The sequence below is a fragment of the Solanum pennellii genome, chromosome 5 (assembly GCF_001406875.1).
Source record: "Solanum pennellii chromosome 5, SPENNV200".
In the NCBI taxonomy this organism is placed as follows: domain Eukaryota; kingdom Viridiplantae; phylum Streptophyta; class Magnoliopsida; order Solanales; family Solanaceae; genus Solanum; species Solanum pennellii.
The window spans coordinates 72861675-72883855 of NC_028641.1; the positions used below are offsets into that span (position 1 = coordinate 72861675).

At 31.1% G+C, this 22181-nt stretch overlaps 3 protein-coding genes across 4 annotated transcripts in view; 2 read left to right on the plus strand and 1 right to left on the minus strand.

Moving 5' to 3' along the window:
* Positions 1-6259, plus strand: part of LOC107018611 (serine carboxypeptidase-like 13) — a 9804-nt gene extending 3545 nt beyond the window's left edge. The window contains exons 3-14 of one of the 2 annotated variants that reach the window (XM_015219136.2): positions 499-575; positions 1013-1135; positions 1437-1539; positions 1627-1664; positions 1952-2053; positions 3178-3264; positions 3363-3497; positions 4307-4378; positions 4469-4584; positions 4684-4797; positions 4910-4955; positions 6027-6259. In XM_015219136.2, coding sequence (XP_015074622.1) covers positions 499-575; positions 1013-1135; positions 1437-1539; positions 1627-1664; positions 1952-2053; positions 3178-3264; positions 3363-3497; positions 4307-4378; positions 4469-4584; positions 4684-4797; positions 4910-4955; positions 6027-6110 — 1097 coding nt within the window. In that variant the 3' untranslated portion in view covers positions 6111-6259. The remainder of the gene's footprint in view (positions 1-498; positions 576-1012; positions 1136-1436; positions 1540-1626; positions 1665-1951; positions 2054-3177; positions 3265-3362; positions 3498-4306; positions 4379-4468; positions 4585-4683; positions 4798-4909; positions 4956-6026) is intronic. The other variant, XM_027917327.1, reaches the window with a different exon arrangement.
* An 8437-nt stretch (positions 6260-14696) lies between these two features.
* Positions 14697-15530, minus strand: LOC107019747. The gene is made up of 2 exons (XM_027916896.1): positions 15135-15530; positions 14697-14969 (listed from the first exon to the last, which is right to left on the minus strand). The coding sequence occupies exons 1-2, from the start codon at positions 15528-15530 to the stop codon at positions 14697-14699; spliced, it is 669 nt and encodes a 222-aa protein (XP_027772697.1).
* A 4411-nt stretch (positions 15531-19941) lies between these two features.
* On the plus strand, positions 19942-21660 carry LOC107019749 (cell wall protein IFF6-like). The gene is made up of 3 exons (XM_027917028.1): positions 19942-20648; positions 20730-21275; positions 21349-21660. Exons 1-3 carry the CDS (start codon positions 20016-20018, stop codon positions 21541-21543), a joined length of 1374 nt encoding a protein of 457 aa, XP_027772829.1. The 5' UTR covers positions 19942-20015; the 3' UTR covers positions 21544-21660.
* The last annotated feature ends 521 nt before the right edge of the window (positions 21661-22181 follow it).

A 22181-nucleotide genomic window follows, 5' to 3' on the forward strand; every position in this document is an offset into this window, starting at 1 on the left:
TATATATATATATATATATATTTGCTATCAGATACAGTAAAATAGGGAGATAGGTGAGCGAGATGGGAAGGGAGGGGAGTGAGACTTTTTGTTATGTATTTGAGATACGTGTAAATCACACTAAATACACACTATATACATATATCGATATGTATCTCGTTTGAACTGCATGTATCTGGAAATTAAATACGTAGGAGAGTGGCGAGCGAGATTAGAGAAAGGCGAGCGGGATTAGAGAAAGAAGAGCGAGATTTGTTATGTATTTCAAATACATGTATCTAGACGTATCGAACGTATTTGAATCTATCAAAATCAGATAAGATACATAATATTGAAAACTAAAGTATATCTAAGTAATTAACTCTTAAACTAGGTAAGTTTGACTTTCTTAGTATCTATATTAATTAAAATACAATCACATGACTTTAGATGAAAAAAAGTGTATGTATATATTATTTATATTATTTATTTTTTAAATTTTCTAGCTAAAATTTGCAGGACCTATAACAGTGGATATTAGAGCGTATAATGGGAGCTTGCCAACGTTGTCTTTAAATCCATATGCATACACAAAGGTTAGAAACAAATAATACATTGTAATAATGTTTTTTTCTTTTTATTTGCAGATAAATTTAATATTACGACTCATTAGGATAATCAAAATAAAATTCAAATAGGCTGTTTAATGGTATTTTTCCAATTGATTAGTGACATATACAAACCACTTCTCATAATGCCTAACTTTCAATATTTGTTTCTTTTATAAAGTACTTAATGTCAAAAGTGATATCCAAAAAATACTTTGGAAAATAAAAGTCATTTGACTAATCAATTTAAAATTTATATTTATCAAAATTAAAATAGTCTTTTAATTTATGTTCGATCAATAATCTAAACAGTATGTTTAATTATTTTTTTAAATTTTTTTTATAAACATCTTTAATTTTAAAATTTAAACACTTTTAACTTCTCAAAAACTTCGAAAACTAATTAATAGGTGGTTAAATTATAGGTGGCAAACATGATTTTTGTAGATTTGCCAGTAGGGATTGGATTCTCCTATGCAACAACACAAAAAGCAATTTACTCAGATGACTTACAAGCAGCTGATCATGCTTATGAATTTATTCGTAAGGTAAGTCGAAAGTTATTATCGAGGATCGTAGTGGGATAGATAAAAAAAATATTATTTTTAATTTAATTAGAGGCCTTGAATTTAAACTCTAGATATAAAAAAAAATTCCTCTTACGCATTACGAATTTGAATTAATCAAAATTTTAATATGAATACCAAATATCCGGCGGAAAAAAACAACCTGGAAATGTCATTATTGTTATTTTATTTGTGCATAATTATCATAAGGTGCTTATATAAAATTCTAAAATCTATTTCTTTTTTTAGTTTACTATTTTATTTACAAAATTATATTTTGCAGTGGTTAATTGAGCATCAAGAATATCTCAATAATCCTTTTTATGTTGGTGGAGACTCCTATAGTGGAATTACAGTTCCTATTGTTACTCAAGTCATATCAAATGGTAATAAATATATAGTTTGTTTATTATTATCATAATATATAGTTTTTCTCTTATAGAAAAAAAAATATTGTAAATTATGCAATGCAGGTAATGATATGGGAATCAAGCCATGGATCAACCTTAAGGTTGGTTATCATAAATATATTTTTAATTTTCCCAAATTTAAATATATGTACATTTTGATGGAAATTAGTTAAATCAAGCTATCTCATTTTTAATGATTTTATTCAGAGTTGATTTTATATATTGATCGACAATGATTATAAAAAAACTAGTTATTATACTGAGTGATGTTAAATATATATCTTTTTATGATATATTGAAAATAAAAAAAATATTTTTAAAATAATAGATAATAAAAATAAATATGAATTTTTTTTACGTATTTATGTGACATTAATGAAATTTACAGGGATACATTCTTGGGAATCCAGTAACATCTACTGATCCAGATTACAAGTATAAGGTGCCTTTTGCTCATGGAATGGGCCTAATTCCTAACGAACTATACGAGGTATATATAATTATCATAGTCGCTCTGTATTAAAAATGAATTATATGTGAAATATATGTATTATAAATATATTAAAATAGGTTATACTAGTTTTTGATTAAAAATATCGTATTATATGTTAAAAATGAATTATACGTATAACTAGATGTATCACATTATGTATAAAGTTAATTTTGTATGCAATATATAAATATATTATAATGTCTGGAAAATGTATTAGGCTTGTTTTGGTAAAAAAAAGTTGCACTATTATATCAAAAGTGAATTATACATGCCATATAAATGTACTATAATTTTCCTTTTATCTCCGATATAAAATGTTTGGATTTCTGCTTAAAATTATATAATTATAAATGATAAATATTTTCTAAACATGATATATTTGGATAAGTTACCCTTTTCTTTTTGAAAATTATTTATCTTTAATTAAGTATCACAAAAAGTGAATAAAGTATATTTTCTTATGAAAAAAAAAGGGAAAACTACACAAATTGAACTCGGCAGGTAAGTATTTACCCAGATTGGACTCAACCCAACGTATTTATATTGATTGGACTCACGATCCAAACTTTTTACCCGACTGTCTCATTTTTGATTCACCGAAACACTGCTTCTTCATCCTTGATACCATTAGATATACATATATATATATATTTTGGAGTATGTGTATATATATACACACTGTTATGATATCAACCACTAATTGAACAATCTTTTTACTTAATCTCTGTATACTCTAATGGCATCAATCAATAATTGAGCAGTCTTTTCACTGAGATACTACATGTTATTTCTTGATACTATCAAAATATGTAGACATTTTAATGATATCAAAAAGTAATTGAATAATGTTTTCACTGAAGCACTGTTTTTTCCTATTTGATACTATCGGATGATATATAAATATTGATGGTATCAAGTACTAAAAACACATTAATAATTAAACAGGAAGATATGAAAGTCAGGAGACAACCGTTTGTAAATAATTTTCATTTTGGATACAAATGTTATTTAGCTTGGGGTGAGTATCACAAAAATGACTTTGTTTAATGAGAAGTGACTTTTATTTTTGTTTTTGTTTTATAGAAAAATAATTAATTAAGTGGGCTTAATTTCTTAAACAGTCATTTGTGACTAATTGTGGAAGAGATTACAGCCCTAATGACTCAACCAACCAACTTTGTTCGAGGGACATACGTACTTTTGATTGGGTTAGCTCTCATTCATTTTTTAAATATTTTTTTGAATGAGTAATTTTGAATTTTGATAGCCAAGTTAATAATTAAGAGAAATTAATATATTAATGCAGTTGATTAACGATATTTATCAATATCATATCCTAGAGTCCCCTTGTGAACTTGTATCACATGATTCAAGAAGATCGTTGGCAGGGAATGTTCAAAAGCTCAAAAATCTATCATCATTTTTTGGAATGAAATGTCGAGTAAGTTTTTATTATTTTTAAGATTTACTTTAATTTGGATTTTAATGTTTGAGATTTACTTCGATTTTTTCTATGGGTCAAGGTTTAGACTTAGGGTTGTAGTCCAAAGTGAGGTTGGGTCCTTGCTAAGATCAACACTCAGTGGCAGCGATGGAGCTAAAATTTTCAATAACGGGGTTCAAAGTCTGAAAAAATTAGACACATGAAGTAGTCAAGGGGATTCACATCTACTATATATACCTAAAAAGTTATTTTAACCATGTATAAATTATATGATTTTCCGCAGTAGGAGGTTCCGATAAATCCCTAATGGTAAGGTGGCTCCTCCACTGGTGTCAAGTCCTGAACCGAAGCCAAAGTTGAGTCTCAAGTTAAGTTTCAAGTTGTGGGTCAAAGTCAGGTCTTGAGTCTCAATTGGAATCAGGGCTAGGTCTTGAATTCTAGGTCAAATTGAGTCTTGAGCCCCAAGTCATGGTCGCATCTAGGATCTCAAGTACCAGGTCTCGATCGAGTTTGGATCTCTAGTCTCATGTTCCTAATCATACTCAGGTCTCGAGTCTCAAGTTTTGAATCAGGGTCCAATCTCGAATTTCAATCAAAGTTGGTTCTCAAGTTTTGGGACAAGTCAACGCCGGATCTTGACTTCTTAATCAAATTTAGCCCAAAAATAATATTGGAGAATAAAATTGAGCAATTTTGAATATATCAACAAAAATGAAACTTTTTCTCGTTATTCAATTTATCGTTAAAAGAAAATCAGGATAAACACTTAACAATTTAGTTTGCTTCCTTTGTAATTCTTTCTTTAGGAAGAATGGCACGAACTCTCTGTGATTTGGGCCAACGATAAAGTTGTACAAGACGCTCTACATGTTCGAAAGGTATGATATTTCGAATATAAAATAATATTTTCTTTAAAATTAAACCTAGATTATTTTTACTAAAATACAAAAAATCAAACTCTTCAAAAGACTAGTATGGCATGGGAGAGATGCAGGAGCAACTTGTCTTTTGGAACAATTATCAACAATAGTGTATCATATCATGCAAATCTTAGTCGTAAAGGCTTTAGATCTCTTATTTACAGGTATTTATTAAACTATATATTATAATTTATTATGGTCAATAAATTATTTTACTTGGTAAATATTTTTTATGTATTTTTTTTTATTTTTTTTTTGGGTAGCGGTGATCATGACATGGTTGTACCATTTAGTTCAACACAATTATGGATTAAATCACTAAACTATTCAATTATTAATGATTGGAAACCATGGGTTGTTGATGGTCAAGTTGCAGGGTGAGTTCCTTATAACTTAAAAATATTTCTTCAATTATATATGTATATTATAATGTTAAGAAAAAGAGGTAAATATAAATAAAATTAATTTAAGTTTTATTATTGCATATAGTTATACAAGAAGTTATTCCAACCAAATGACGTTTGCCACGGTAAAGGTAAGACTAATTAACTTCATCACGATTTCCTCTTTCATACATACATTTATCATTAACTTGTGATTAAGTTATCTACTACTTATAAAAATTTCATGAGTTTAGGAGCTAATTATTTAGATATATTTTGGTTTGCTATATTACAAATTTTATCAAATTTTGTTACGTCCAGTTATACATATCTCGGAATACATGCAATAATCAAAATTATGTGTAATTTGCTCTAGATTCATTATATCTAAGTGGATTCACATGTATCTAGGATACAGATACAGTACAATTATACATATTTTAGATTACATGCCGTGGCGGATCAAGGTTTTTTCATAAGGGGGTTCAAAATTTGAAAAAAGTAAACATACAAACTAATAGAAGGGGGTTCGACATCTACTGTATATACATAAAAAATAATTTTAACCATGTATAAATAGTAAGTTTTTTGCCTAAGGGGGTTCGGGTGAACCTCCTTACACACTGCTGAATCCGCCCCAAGTTACATGCATAATCAAAATTATGTGTCATTTGCTCTAGATTCAATATGTTTAAGTGAATTTACATGTATCTACGATACAGATAAATAAAGTCTAGTTATACATATCTCGGGTTACATGCATAGTCAAAATTATGTTTAATTTGCTCTAGATTCAATATATCTAAGTGGGGTTGCATGCATAATCAAAATTATGTGTAATTTGCTCTAAATTCATTATATCTAAGTGGATTAACATGTATTTAGGATACAGAGATAAATATCAATTGCCATTGTTATGTATTTGATATCCCAAATACATGTCAATCATGTGTATTTGATATCTCGTGTGTATCTAGAGTGATTCTATGTATCTAGAATACATGGACAAATCTCGATCACTTCTCTTTCTATGTTTCAATAAATTTTGGTAGCAAAAATCATGTATCTATGTGTATTTGACTTAAAATCTGATATAAATATTAACTAGTTATATAAAATATAATTATTTCAAACTATATGAAGAACTGAATTATTATTATTATTATTATTATTATTATTATTATTATTATTATTATGTGCATGAAACATATATTTGCATTCAGGGAGGAGGGCATACGGCACCTGAGTGGAAACGTGTGGAATGTCTTGAAATGTTAAAGCGTTGGTTATCCCATGTATCACTCTAAATAACTTTTTATCATTTTAAATAAAACTCTTTTTGTGTCCAAAAATTATTTTTATAGGATTTTAGTTACATATTATAATAGTATGATTGTCATTGCTTAATCTAGTTCTAGGCTGATGCATATTTTTCAAGATATTTAAATAATTGTTCTCTCCGTTTCATTTTATATGACATCATTTTCTTTTGATTGGTTCTAAAAAAATATCATGTTTTCTTATATGACAAGTATTTAAAGATACAATTCTTCTTTTATCCTTATTGGTTTCACTTAATTTTAAAGAAGTACGATATATTTATGAGGATAGAAAAAAATGAGTCTACATTTTGACTTTTTCGAAGGGCAATTTGATAAATTTTTCAAAGTCTTAATATATTTCTTAAATTTTGTGTCCATTCAAATATTGCCACATAAAATAGGACAAAGAAAATACATATTATTGACATAAAAGAACATTTATACCCAAAAAGAAAAACTTTTTAAATAGAATTATTTTCTTATTTTTATACCGCTATTTTTAACTACTAATAACTACTAATGCAGTTTATATATATACTCACTGATTGTTGAAAAAACATGAAGAATAATTTTGTGATAATAAGGAACAATTAAGAGAAAATTATTCAAGTCACAATTTGTTAAACTTTAAATTAGTAGAAAATATATTCTTTGTGATACTTCATTGGTATATTGATAACATGTTGGTATAGTATATGACTAAGCTTAATCACTATTGGTTTCATATAAGATTGAAATCTTTTTGTTAAGAAATAAATAAGAAATAATTAATAAACATTATTCAAGTCATAATCTTATTTATTCATTTCTAAATTAGTAGAAAATATATTTTATATAATTTTTAAATTAAAATATTAAAAAATTAAAACATACTTCAATGATACCATGACTATATATATATAGATTTACCATCACCAATGGTTAAGTAATTCCATCAAAAAACTGAAGTAAACCTCAATAAAAAATATTGTTCAGTTATACATTAATGTCACAAAAATATATTATATGTTAATGATATCACATGAATGTCACTTGGCACATGATTCAACTAAATAGACTATACTAGATATGTGTAACACATATAAACTCAATGAATGAACTGAGTTGACCTTCGTATAATTGAATAAATGCAACCATAAGTTAATTAATTTGAGCAATTAATGTTGTGATATGTCTCAATATCCCTCAATTTAATATATAGAGATTTTAGATTGCGCATCAAATTGTATCATTTTTAAAGCTACATTCTCTTCGATTCCTTCCCGATCATGCATATAATTTTCATGGTAACTCTAGCATCAATATGATTTATATATATGCATGACTCTAGAATTATTTACTTCGCTAGTCAAATTAAAAACTTGTCATTACTAAGTAATTATTTTTATTTTTAGTCTTCTATTTAATATTTAGTATTCCTATAACAATTTTACTTGAATTTGTGTCAAAAAACTTCAGATGAAGGATAAAAAGCTCTCAATAAAGATGGTCATATACTTTGAATTTGAACACATGACCTCTAATTATGAATAAAAGGAATACACTCCAACACAACTTATGGGCCGAAAGAATTTGTTGTTATTATTGTTGTTGTTGTTGTTGTGTGTGTTGGGGGTGGGGGTGGGGGGTTGCATTTGGTATTAATATTCTGATACAATTATATCTGAATTCGAGTATAAAGTGTTTCAACAAAAATAATTTCATATTTTAAGTTCAAACACAAGATCTATAACTAAAAGTAAAAAAATATACTCAATCACAACTTATTGGTATATAAAGCAATTTTTAAAATTTTTTTATTCGATATTCATACTGAGATTTGTTTAAATTAGAGTTTGTATTGATAAATCTCATATAAAAAAGTAAAATACTTATAACAAAAATAATTTCATAAGTTGAAATCGAACCTGATGCATGAAAGAATCTACTACGGATGTGTTCGGTTTGAAGGAAAAAATTTTTCTTAACTATTGTAGGGAAGTCATTTTCCTTAATTTTGAGAAAAATAAATTAATTTTAAAAACGTTTTTCAAAACTTTTATCCTAATCAAATATGAGAAAATTGAACCTTCGTCACAACATGTTTTGTATATATGAAACAATTAATTTAGTTTATAGGGTAACAATAATGTACCAACATATTATTTGCTATTTGTTTTTGCACACTACCATTAAATAAGTTTTTGACTTATATGTTGTACTTTCCGTTACTCTTATGAAATAAATATTGAAGTTATGTTTAGCCGTTAAGAAATTAATCTGGACAATTAATATTATGGTGTGTCTCCAAGTCTTATCCCTCAATTTAATTATAGAAAGTTATTTTTTCTTAATTATAATAATAATTAATAAAGATGTTGGTGATAACAAATGGTAATGTATTTTCTTAAAAGGTTATACATATGCTTTTCGTTGTAAATCTAGTAAAACTATTATTTATATACAATTATACATGTAGGTAGGGGTGTATAAAATCGAATAGAAAATCAAATCAAATCGTAAATCGAGATAAAAGTGGTTTGTTTGACTTGGTTTGGTGTTGAAAAACGAACCCGATTATTGGTTTGGTTTTAACTGAAAAAAACCAACCCAAGACCAAACCAACTCCATATTATATATATAATTTTAAAATTATATTTTATATATAAAAATATTTACTTTAATATAATTTTTAAATATTTCTTATACTTTCTCATAGTTTTTAATCTTTCAAAATATTATTTCAAGTTTGAAACTTAGAATTTTGAATGGTTCCATAAAGCTTATAGTCCACAGATGTTGATAATTATCAAAATCAAATTAATACTAATACAAAAATAAAAATAATTTAACCTGAAGAATGACAATAATATTGAATATTTGTTCTTTATTTTTACATTGATTTAAATAATTAAAATACATAATCTAATTTTTTTTTTTAATATTTAGTGTTGTAACTAATATTTATTAAACTTATTTTATAAATCATGATCATTTTCATTATTACTGTACGATTAGAATCGCAAGAACTGTTTAACATAACACTGTTAACATATATTAATTTGGTGCTCTGCATCATGGTATTATTTGTTGTAAGTTCCCTTCCATGCCTATTTTTGCACATATAGCAAACTTTTTTTTTTGTTTTTTTTTTTACATATATAATTTTTGACCATGAGTGCTGTTAAAAATAAATGACTCATAACAATAACATTTGAAAGTAAAATTGATCCTCGTCTGCCAAATACATAAATAAATCTTTAAATTTGTTGGGCTTTTTCCCTCAGGTATCTCAACTACGTCATTTTTCAATTGAATCATTGAACCATCCATAATTTGTTTCTTTAAAACATTGTTGGTTGATTTTGATCAGCTTTTCTATTGTAAATGTCTTCAATTGTGTTCGAATTGTAATAATTTTGATTGAAGGAATGAAGACAGACCGTGTTAGTCTCATTTGTTTTCTAATGTGTTCAAATGACTTAAGTAAAACACAATTATTCTGAAACATTTTCACTATTAATTGGACTAATGATTTGTGGAACAACGTATGTATACTCTATCAATACCCCTCACAAATCTGGTACCACATCAGACAATGGTGTTTGTTTAAGCGGAACAAATTATGGGGTTCAATGATTCAATAGAAAAATGACGTAGTTAAAGTACCTGAGAGAAAAAATCCAACAAATTTAGAAATCTGCTTATGTATTTGGCCCTTTTAAAATATCATTCTTTGCAATTCTCCCTTCCTAACATTCCCATAAAAGGAAATTCATTTTGAAAGGTATACCGCAATAGTCACTATTTATTTTTAGAAAGTGATTTTTTTTTCATGATTTTCTCTCTTTATTTTCTAACATATTTATTTTTATTGTTTTTTCTCTCCTTATAATTTGTCAACCGTATTTTTCATTATCAAAACAAAAATAATTGCATAAAAATAGAGCGAAAGCTATTTTATATAGTTTTAAAAATACGATATGTGTTATAAAACTATAGAATAAGAAGAAGAAACTAGAGAGAAAAGAAGAGAAGACTTGTTATTTCTCTTGATGAATTTATTTACAATGAAGAGGAACACTCTATTTATAGGAGAAATCTAACTTGGTCCCCAAGTAAGACTCTTTAATCATATCCTAAAAAGGACTCCACATGATAGACATTCACTATAATACAAATACTTTATAACACTCCCCCTGAATGTCTAATTCATAGATGATGTGCCTCATCAAAAACCTTACTAAAAAAAACTTTAAGAAAAGAAAAACTCTAGTAAAGGAAAAGAGTACACATATCTATTAATACGCATCTAGGCTGCCTCATTAAAAACCTTACAAGGAAAACCCAGTGGGACAAAACCTCGTAAGGGAAAAAGAGTACAGCGCGTATTCACTCCCCCTAATGAGAACATCAATCCAGAGACTTGAATATTCGCATTCCAAGCTTGTGCACCATCTTCTTGAAAGTTGCAGTTGGTAGAGACTTGGTGAATAGATCAGCCACATTGTCACTTGAACGAATCTGTTGCACATTTATATCACCATTCTTTTGAAGTTCATGTGTATAGAAAAGCTTCGGTGAAATGTGCTTTGTTCTATCTCCTTTTATGAATCCTCCCTTAAGTTGTGCTATGCATGCTGCATTATCTTCATATAAAGTGGTGGGTACTTTATCACATTTCAAACCACATTTCTCTCGAATGAGATGTATCATAGACCTTAACCACACACATTCTCTACTTGCTTCATGAATAGCTATTATTTCAGCATGATTAGATGAAGTGGCTACGATGGACTGCTTTGTAGATCTCCAAGATATGGCAGTCCCCCCACATATAAACACATAGCCTGTTTGGGATCGAGCTTTGTGTGGATCAGATAAATATCCTGCATCAGCATAACCAACAAGATTTGGGCTACAATTAACAGAATAAAATAAGCCCATATCAGTTGTCCCTTTAAGATATCGCAAAATGTGTTTGATCCCATTCCAATGTCTCCTAGTAGGAGCAGAACTATACCTTGCTAACAAGTTAACAGCAAAAGCTATATCAGGCCTTGTAGTATTAGCAAGATACATTAGTGCACCAATTGCACTAAGATATGGTACTTCAGAACCAAGAATTTCTTCATCCTTTTCTTGAGGTCGGAATGGATCCTTATTCACATCAAGTGAACGAACAACCATCGGAGTACTTAATGGATGCGCTTCATCCATACAGAATCTTTTCAACACTTTTTCTGTGTAGGCAGATTGATGAACAAAAATACCATTTGTCAAATGCTCAATTTGCAAACCAAGACATAATTTTGTCCTTCCCAGATCTTTCATCTCAAATTCATTCTTTAAATAATCAATTGCCTTTTGAAGCTCTATTGGAGTTCCAATAAGATTTATGTCATCAACATAAATAGCAAGTACAACAAATTCCGATATTGTTTTCTTTATAAAGACACATGGACAAATTGCATCATTTGTATAACCTTCCTTAATTAAATACTCACTAAGACGGTTATACCACATGCGTCCAGATTGCTTCAAACCATATAATGATCTTTGCAATTTAATTGAATACATTTCTCGAGATTTTAAATTACATGATTTAGGCATCGCAAATCCTTCAGGAATTTTCATGTATATCTCATTATCAAGTGATCCATAAAGGTAGGCTGTAACCACATCCATCAAATGCATTTCAAGTTGCTCATGGACTGTGAAACTAATGAGATAACGCAATGTTATTGCATCCATAACGGGTGAGTATGTCTCTTCATAGTCGACGCCAGGCCTTTGAGAAAATCCTTGTGCCACAAGGCGTGCTTTATACCTTTGTATTTCATTTTTCTCATTTCTTTTTCGCACAAAAATCCATTTGTAACCAACAGGTTTAATACCATTAGGTGTTTGAACTATAGGTCCAAAAACTTCACGCTTGGCAAGTGAATTCAACTCTGATTGAATTGCTTCTTGCCATTTTGGCCAATCATTTCGTTGTCGACATTCTATAACAGATTGAGGTTCATGATCCTCATTATCTTGCATGATATTTGTTGCAACATTATATGCAAAGACATAATCAACCACTATTTCTGATCGATTCATATTAGTTTCAACATCTCTTAAATTTATGGATAGTTCATTATTTCCTTGAGTTTCAAGTTCATTGATTCTTTCATGAATATCAGACTTATTCAAATTTTGAACTTCCATATGAGATTCTTTCATAGTGTCATCTTGACATTTAATCTTTCTTTTTCTAGGATTTTGATCCTTAGACCCCAATGGTCTACCACGCTTTAGGTGTGTTTTTGACTCATTAGCTATGACACTAGTGGATGGTCCTTTAGGGACATCAATTCGAATTGGGACATTCTCTGCAGGAATATGTGATTTAGTAATCCTTTTCAAATCTGTAAATGCGTCTGGCATTTGATTTGCAATTTTCTGCAGATGAATAATCTTTTGTACTTCTTGTTCGCAAGTAGAAGAATATGGATCAAGATGAGACAATGATAAATTTTTCCACAAAATTTCTCGTTTTATTTCACTATTCTCTCCCCCTAATTTTGGGAAAACTGTCTCATCAAACCGACAATCTGCAAATCTAGCAGTAAACATGTCTCCAGTCAATGGTTCAAGATAGCGAATAATGGAGGGTGACTCAAACCCAACATATATTCCTAACCTTCTTTGAGAGCCCATCTTAGTGCGGTTTGGTGGTGCCACAGGCACATATACAGCACTTCCAAAAATTCTTAGATGGGATATATTAGGTTCTTGACCCATAACCAATTGCAATGGAGAAACCTTATGATAACTTGTCGGTCTGAGACGAATAAGTGTTGCAGCATGCAAAATTGCATGTCCCCACACAGAAGTGGGCAACTTAGTTTTCATAAGCAATGGTCTTGCTATTAATTGCAAACGTTTAATTAATGACTCAGCGAGACCATTCTGAGTATGAACATGAGCAACGGAGTGTTCAACTCTTATCCCAATTGCTAAACAATAATCATTAAATGATTGGGATGAAAACTCTGCAGCATTATCAAGACGAATGGACTTAATCTGATTATCAGGAAAGTGTGCCCTTAACCTTATTATTTGTGCCAATAATTTTGCAAATGCCAAGTTACGAGATGACAATAGGCACACATGAGACCATCTAGAAGAAGCATCTATTAGAACCATAAAATATCTAAATGACCCACTAGGTGGGTGAATAGGTCCACAAATATCCCCATGTATACGTTCCAAGAACGCAGGGGACTCAATCTTAACTTTCATTGGTGATGGTCTCACAATTAACTTGCCTTGATAACAAGCAGTACAAGAAAATTCACCATTTAAAAGAACTTTTAGGTCTTTTAGTGGATGTCCATTCGAATTTTCTATAATTCGTCTCATCATTATTGACCCAGGATGTCCTAGACGATCATGCCAAAGTACAAATGTATTGGAATCAGTAAACTTCTTATTTACTATAAAATGTGCCTCAATTGCACTAATTTTTGTCCAATACAAGCCAGAAGATAAAGCATGGAACTTTTCTATAACACATGTCTGCCCAGAGACATACTTGGTGATACCAAGATATTCAAGATTTATTTCATCCATTGATTGGATATGATAACCATTTTCACGGATATCTTTAAAACTCAACAAGTTTCTCTTAGATTTTGGAGAAAACATAGCATTATTAATGATGAGTTTAGTTCCCTTGGGCAAAATTACAATGGCTCTTCCAAAGCCCTCAATCATATTAGTACTACCAAAAATTGTAGTAACATTTATTTTACCCATACTTAAATGAGAAAAATATTTCTTATTTTTGAATATCGTATGTGTTGTACCAGAATCAATCAAACAAATATCTTCATATTTCGATAATATGTTCTTAAAATATCCATATCTTCACATGAAATGACATACACAAAATAAATATATATTAAATATTAGTGTTGTCAAAAGGGTACAATATATTCAAAGGAATAAATTAATAATTAAATATTAGAAATTGAGCCTTAATTTATTGTTTCCTCTAAGTCAAAAATGAGTTGTTAGGAAAATAAAATAAAATCATTATTTAATCCTAGTTAATAATAGACTGCATGTTTTTAACATTAGATCAAATTAAAGACCTAATATAATACAAACACATGATAAATACTATTATCAGAATTTATGTTTTTAACATTAGACCAAGTTAAAGACCTAATATAATACAAACACGTGATAAAGTTTAGTATTTGACTAACTCTATCATATTAGAATCATATAAATAAATCAATGAAAAATATATATTATTTTATTAAGAATTAAGGAACAAGCTAATGAACGACTAAACTAATTTGAAATACTAATACTCATGCAAACAACTATCATTACATGAAATTTTTTAATAAATACTACCAAAAAAAATATCACTCTTCCGTGTTCACAGAACCATCACCAATTAAGTGATCTATTTTTCCTTCAGGATGTGCGAAGAAATCTGCTACATCCAAGTGCACGATGTCAACTTGATTTTCAGAGATAAAATTTGCCTCTGGATTTTTCTCTTTCTTCTTTAGTGATTCTTGATAAATCTCAACCAAGTGTTTGGGAGTACGACAATACGTGCATAACGACCTCTTCCACCACATCGAAAACAACCTTCCCTAGTTGCTTCACGTTTCTCATCCTTTCTTTTTTTTCCTTTTTATATGATGAATGATTAAGGCCAGGAATAGAATTACGTTCTTGACCATAATCACGACCACGACCACGTCCACGTCCACGACCGCGACCTTTTCCACGCCTAGCATGGTGGGCGTACGCCTCATTCACTTCAGGAAGTGGTTCAGATCCAGTAGGTCGATTCTCATGATTTTTCAATAATAAATCATTATTTTTCTCGGCCACAAGAAGATGAGAAATTAGTTCAGAATACTTTTTGAAACCTTTCTCTCGATATTGTTGCTGCAAGAGCACATTCGAGGCATGGAAAGTGGAGAACGTCTTTTCCATCATATCAATCTCATTAACCGTTTCTCCACATAATTTCAATTGAGAAGTGATTCTGAACATGGCAGAACTATACTCATGTATAGACTTAAAGTCTTGTAGCCTTAGATGCATCCAATCATATCGTGCCTTTGGATGTATGACCATCTTCAAGTGGTCAAATCTTTCTTTTAGGTTTTTCCACAAAACAAGTGGATCCTGAACTGTCAGATATTTGATTTTCAGAATCTCGTCAAGATGATGACGCAAGAATATCATTGCTCGTGCACAGTTCTGATTTGATGCCTTATCTTCTTCTTTTATGGTGTCTCCAAGACCCATTGCATCAAGGTGGATTTCAGCATCCAACACCCATGAGAGGTAGTTCCTGCCCGAACTTTGAAGGGCAGTGAACTCTAGTTTTGTAAGATTGACCATTAAAATTAAAAACAAAAGAATAAATAATACCTTTATTAATTCTTCAAATCTAACCTTCACTTTTGAGAAATTAGAGTCTCGTGCTGATAACGTGTTATAAAACTATACAATAAGAAGAAGAAACTAGAGAGAAAAGAAGAGAAGACTTGTTATTTCTCTTGATGAATTTATTTACAATGAAGAGGAGCACTCTATTTATAGGAGAAATCTAACTTGGTCCCCAAGTAAGACTCTTTAATCATATCCTAAAAAGGACTCCACATGATAGATATTCACTATAATACAAATACTTTATAACAATATGCTATATCTCTCCTCTTTTTCTCTTTATTTTCTTTTTCTTTCAAGTGTTAGAATTTATATCTCCTGAAAATATCTCTAAGGATCACTCCATTAGAGATCCTTCAAAACTCTTTTTTTTTATATTAAATGCCCATCTGAGACATTTTTATATTCACTAAATAGAGGTGATTTTTTAAAATTTATATAAAATAATTTTATTTAATCCCTAAACTTACTCATATATTTATCTTTTTTTCATCTAGCACCCCTTAAAAATTTTAGTTCCTCCACTTTAATCAAGGTGTAATCTCAAGTTGATACTCAAAAAGAAAAAAAAATTAGCCGAGTAAACCTCACCCTACATAAACCATTTGAAACCGTCATTTCCATTTTTAACTTGTAGAAAAAAGTTTTACAATTTTTTTTGATAAAATAAGATTTTGAAAAAATATACTCACTCTCTTAAAAGTATTTTTTTATTGTCCTAAAGGGATCCGAAAACACTCTTTCATTATCCATCTTCAAAAATCGATGAAAGATTTAATGATGAATGAAAAAGAAGTGTTGGTGGTTTCACCACTAGGTGAAATCTCACAACTAAGAAAAGTCAATTTTTTGAATTTGATTATTTTGTCAATTGAAAGTTCAAAATTGAACCATCCTTCAATTCTTTTTCCATATGAATCTCACTAGACATATGAAAGTATTCTTTGATGGTTGTAATGAATGGGGCATCAACAAAACAAATGGAAGAAGTGGATTGAAATAGTGAAGTATATCCATCACCATGTATGAGAATTTGTGAATCAATCATAATCATGATTTAAACTTATAGAGTCCACATAGATAAAGGTGTGGACTCTATAAATTGAACTCGTGATTGATTCACAAATTCTAGCAACATTTCATACTAGGCGATGGAATGACTTTTCTACTCATGTCTTTTATTTGTTTTGTTGATCCCGCCATCAATTACATCCATTAAAAAAGACTTTTACTTTTAGTCAGATTCAGATGAAAAATAAATTAAAGAATATATGCTTCTAATTTGAACCGTCAATCGAGTGGAAAAGAAAAGTTCAACAAAGGGCTTTTCTTAGTTGTGAAATTTCACCAAGTGGTGAAATCATCAACACTTGTCTTCCGTCCACCATTGAATTTTCCATCGATTCTTAAAAATGGACAATCAAAGAGTGAATTCTTATATTTTTAGGACAAAACAAGAAGTCTTCTAGAGAGTGACTGAGTTTTTTCAAAACCTAATTTTTTCTATCTTTTATGCAAAAGATTTTTTCTCGTATTATTTTCTACATAAAAATAGGAATGGTGGTTGTAAGTTGTTTATGCAAAGTGAGGTTTACTTGCCTAGAACTTGTTTATCATTTTCTGAGTGTTAACTTAAGCTACCGGCCAAATACATACGCAGGTCCCTAAAGTTGTTCGCGTTTTTGCCCAGGTACCTCAACTAACCAAGATTCCTATTAAATCCTTTAACCCCCTATAATTTGATCCTTTTAAATATTCTTGGCTGATGTGGAGCCAAATTTCAATAAATTATTTTTGGTAATTAGGCGTGTGAGATGAACCTTCCCCACGTGGAAATTTTGACCAATACACTCCAACCCAATTACACGTCAGTGCCACATATTAAGTCATCAAACCTAAAAATCAATTTCCCCCCAAATCACTTCTAACCCGTTTCTAAACGAGAAAACCCTAAGAATCTCTCCCTTTCAATGACTTTTACAGCTAAATTCTTAGATTTTAAAGTGATTTCGAGTGTTTTGTTGAAGGAATCATCGAAGATTGCAGACGATTTTGGANAATCTCTCCCTTTCAATGACTTTTACAGCTGAAATTCTTAGATTTTAAAGTGATTTCGAGTGTTTTGTTGAAGGAATCATCGAAGATTGCAGACGATTTTGGAGTTCATTCGCGATTTTCGAGTTGACGAGTGTGAGGTAAGTGACGAGCATGTTGTTGTGGTTGTGTGTTTTTAATATATGTGTTTGTTCTGTGTTTTTTATTGATATATACTGGGTTTAGTATCAATGTGGTTGTTGTTGTTAATATCTAGATAAAGTTAGGGTTTTATGGTTTTTATTGTTCATAACGTGTCAGAAAAATTTGGGGCCTTGTTTCAGGGAATCTTATGGACGCCATTATTATAACTCGTTTTTATCATGGTGGTAAGTTTATTCAGGACAAAACTGGAATTACTTATAAAGGGGAAGCCGAGGTGGAATATGTTAATATCGACAAGGACCACTTCTCAATAATCGATTTACTTTTTTACACTAAACAATTGGGGTATATTACTGTTGGTGGGTTCTGTGTTAAAGACCCCACAAAAAATGGCTTTATTGAGGTGGACACTGATTTAACATTAGTAAATCTCATCAAAGACCTAAAAGATGGTGACTTTTTAGACATTTATGTAAAGCATGTGGTGGATGATGTAGAAGTGGTCACAACAGGTTTGCTTTGTGGGTCTGTCGTTGAAGAAGACTTAGAAGATATAAATGTGACTGCAAGTGAAGGGTTGAATCATGAGGCTGAATCTGAAAATGTTAATGTGGAAGTTGAGCCAGGAGATATATCAGATCTAGATGTGGAATGGACTGAATCAAATGAAGAAAGTAGTGATGACTCTCAAGAGGATGCTATTCCTGATGTGGATGACTCTGAGGTTGATGAAGAATTAAGATCTCTTAGAAATGAAAGGAGAAACAAAGTGAAAAAGAAAAAACCTACTCAAACTGAGGAAATAAAGCTTGGAACAGCTGGTGTTGATAGAGGCTTTGAAGACATAGGAAGGAATAAGGCTGCTAGATACACTGGAAGACTAGGGGGTGATGAGCAATATATAGATAGCTCAGAATTGGACAGTGAAGACAGTAGGGATGAATTGGATTCAGAATTTGTGAAGGGTGTTGATTTACCAAGAAGAAGAAAAAGTAAAAAGGTAAGATTTGATCCTGATTGTGTTGTAGAAATTTTTGAGCTTGGTATGGTATTTGAAAGTGCTGAACAATTTAGAAAAGCTGTTGCAGACTATTCTTGTCAATATAAAACTAGGTTAAAATTGAAGCCTAATGACAAAAAAAGAGTTAGAGTTACATGTGAGGACAAGAAATGCAAATGGTTGCTGTTTGCTAGTATAGATAAAGATTCTGGTGATTTTGTTGTCAAAAATTATTATCCTGTGCATGTATGTCCTCAATCGACCAAGAACAAGTTGTGTACATCTAAGTTTGTTGCAGAAAAGTTCAAGGATGAAATAACCTGTCAACCATATATAAGATTATGGGAAATTCAGGAATTAGTGAGAAAANGGAAATTCAGGAATTGGTGAGAAAAAAATTTGGGTTATATGTTGGAAGAACTGTTTGTCATAGGGCAAAAAAGAGGATTATCAAGGAGTTCTTAGGTGATTGGAAGATGGAATTTTCAAGATTGTGTGATTATGCAGACATGATTAAACATACTAATCCTGGTACTTCCTGTTGGGTGAGGACACATAGAGAGTCTCAGCCAGGAAAAACTTTTTTTGTTTACTTCTATGTTTGCTTTGATGCATTGAAGAGGGGTTGGTTGGAAGGATGCAGAAAAGTTATTGGTTTTGATGGATGTTTTCTGAAGGGTTCTTGCAAGGGAGAATTGTTGGTTGCTGTTGGTAGAAATGGAAATCAACAGATGTTTCCAATTGCATGGGCTGTTGTTGACACAGAGACAAAACATAGTTGGAGTTTTTTTCTCAAGTACTTGATCGAAGATCTGAACTTAGGCACAGGACATGGACTGACTGTTATGTCAGATATGCAGAAGGTTAGATGGTTTTTGTATTGTATCTTGTTCTATTATTTTTTTTCTTGTGTTGCTAATACTTTTTAATGTTTGTGCTACAACTGCTTACATAGGGTCTTGTACTAGCTTTATGTGAGTTGCTACTAGATAATGAGCAGAGAAGGTGTGCTAGACATATCTGGTCCAACTGGCATCAATTATGGAGAGGTGAAGAAAGAAGGAAACAGTTCTGGAGATGTGCTAAGTCAAGTTTTGAAGTGAAATTTGAAGATGAGATAGATAAACTCAACAAATTAGGTAATAAAATTTTTTAAGGACTTGTTGCATTATGAAAAAACTACTTGGTGCAAAGCATATTTTAAAGAGCATTCTAAGTGTGACATTGTTGAAAACAATATGTGTGAAAGTTTTAATTCTTGGATACTAGTTGCTAGACATAAGGCTATCATAACTATGTTAGAGGAGATTAGGCACAAGATAATGGACAGAAATATTGCAATGAGGCAATTTGCTGAAACTTGGATCTCAGATATCTCTCCTATGGCTAGACTAGTACTAGAAGAGAACAAAGATCTTGCTAGATTTTGTGAAGTTAGATTCAATGGTGATATTGGGTATGAAATCTTAGCTGGTCAATACAGACATATTGTTGATATAAGAAAGAAGACATGTACATGTAGAACATGGCAATTGAGGGGCATACCATGTCAACATGTTGTGCTTGCATATCAGCACAAAGGCATAGAACCTGAACATGAAGTGGTACATTGGTATAGGAAAGAGACTTTTTTGAAGGCTTATAACCATTTTCTACAGCCAATACCAAACATGAAAATGTGGCCTCACACTAGTGGTGTAGTGATTGAACCTCCTGAACCAAAAGTCATGCCTGGTAGGCCACCAAAGTGCAGAAGAAAGGCAAAGAATGAGCCTAGAAAAAAGTATGGAAAGTTATCCAAAAGAGGAGTAAAAATGACATGTTCACTGTGTCATCAAGTAGGCCACAACAAAAAATCTTGTCCAACATTGGTAAGTTATTATTCTCTTCTAATACATTTACAATAAGCTTCAATTATTTACAATAATCAATTATTATTACTGTATTAATAGGCTGAAATGGGACAACCTGGAGGCTACCCAAACAGGAAACCAAGCTCAAGCCAACCATCACTGTCTAGCCAACCATCAAGCTCAAGCCAGCCACCATTGTCTAGCCAACCATCAAGCTCAAGCCAGCCACCACTTTTTAGCCAACCATCAAGCTCAAGTCAGCCACCACTTTTTAGTAGACCATCAAGCTCAAGTCAGCCACCAGTATTCAATCATCAAGGCAGTTCTATGTGTTTTGATTCTTCAGCTGTTAGAAGAGAGCAACAACCTGCTAAAAGCAGAGGCACATGCAGAGGCACTGGGAGAGGCACTGGGAGAGGTACTGACAGAGGAACTGGTAGAGGCACTGGTAGAGGCACTGGGAGAGGTACTGGCACTGCCAGTGAAATTGGAAGAGGCAGTGTTTTCAACATTGGAGGTGTATCAAGTCAACAACCTGATCAACCAAGGGCTGTGGAAGCTTCAATATCAACAGGAAGACAAAAAAGGACCAAGACTATAGGATTTGGCATCTATACAAATGCAAGTGGTAGTCAAACCTTTAATGTAAGTGTATACATAATTTTGTTCATTTCTTACTCTACTATATAAAGTCTCATTTTAAGATATTTCCATGCAGCCTGGTACTTCAGGAGAAAAAGTTATCAATTCGAGAGTTTATAAGGATGCATCTCCAACAAATATTGATATTGGTTATAAGCCTCGAGGACTCAAGTGGAATGGTGGAGATGCTGTCACTGGTTCACAGTTGCAACGTATCACTCAGTCAAGGAAAAACAAGCGTGGAACATCTAGTGCACCAAAGAATGCCTAATTTATGTAGAAAAGTCACTTTTTGGTTGTGTAATTAGCAGCAGAAATTTGTATTGACTGCTTTGAAACTTGGAGCTCACTAGAGCAAATTAATGGCATGAATGATCAATTTTTACTGCTTTTGAGGCACAAATTATCTTCATTCCTTCAATTAAATCATTACAATAAAAACACAAGGCATTTACAATAGAAAAATCGATCTAAATTGCCCATAAAGAACACTAGAATCTACCATACATACTTTTATGAAGGAATCTAATAGAAGACAAATGAATCAACTAAGATTATTTTGTTACACAAATCCAAGTAGCCAATATCACCCCTACGATGATGCATATTATCCATACTTTTCTTGATCGATTCCTCTCCAATTCATATGTTTTGACTCTTTTCAACAAACCCCATATCACCCTCCTAGCTTGAGCAGGCATTTCATCATCATACCATCGAAAATATCCACATCCACCTCGTGCCTACAAAATTAAAGAAAAAAATTGAATTATAAATAAGGTGATTCTTTACTATATTGGACAAAAAAATGAATTTGATTTACCTTTGAAGTTTTGCAACAAAAATACCTACGTCCAGGATTGGATTGCATCCATGAGGTCTTCATTTCCACAACGTTCCCACATTGAC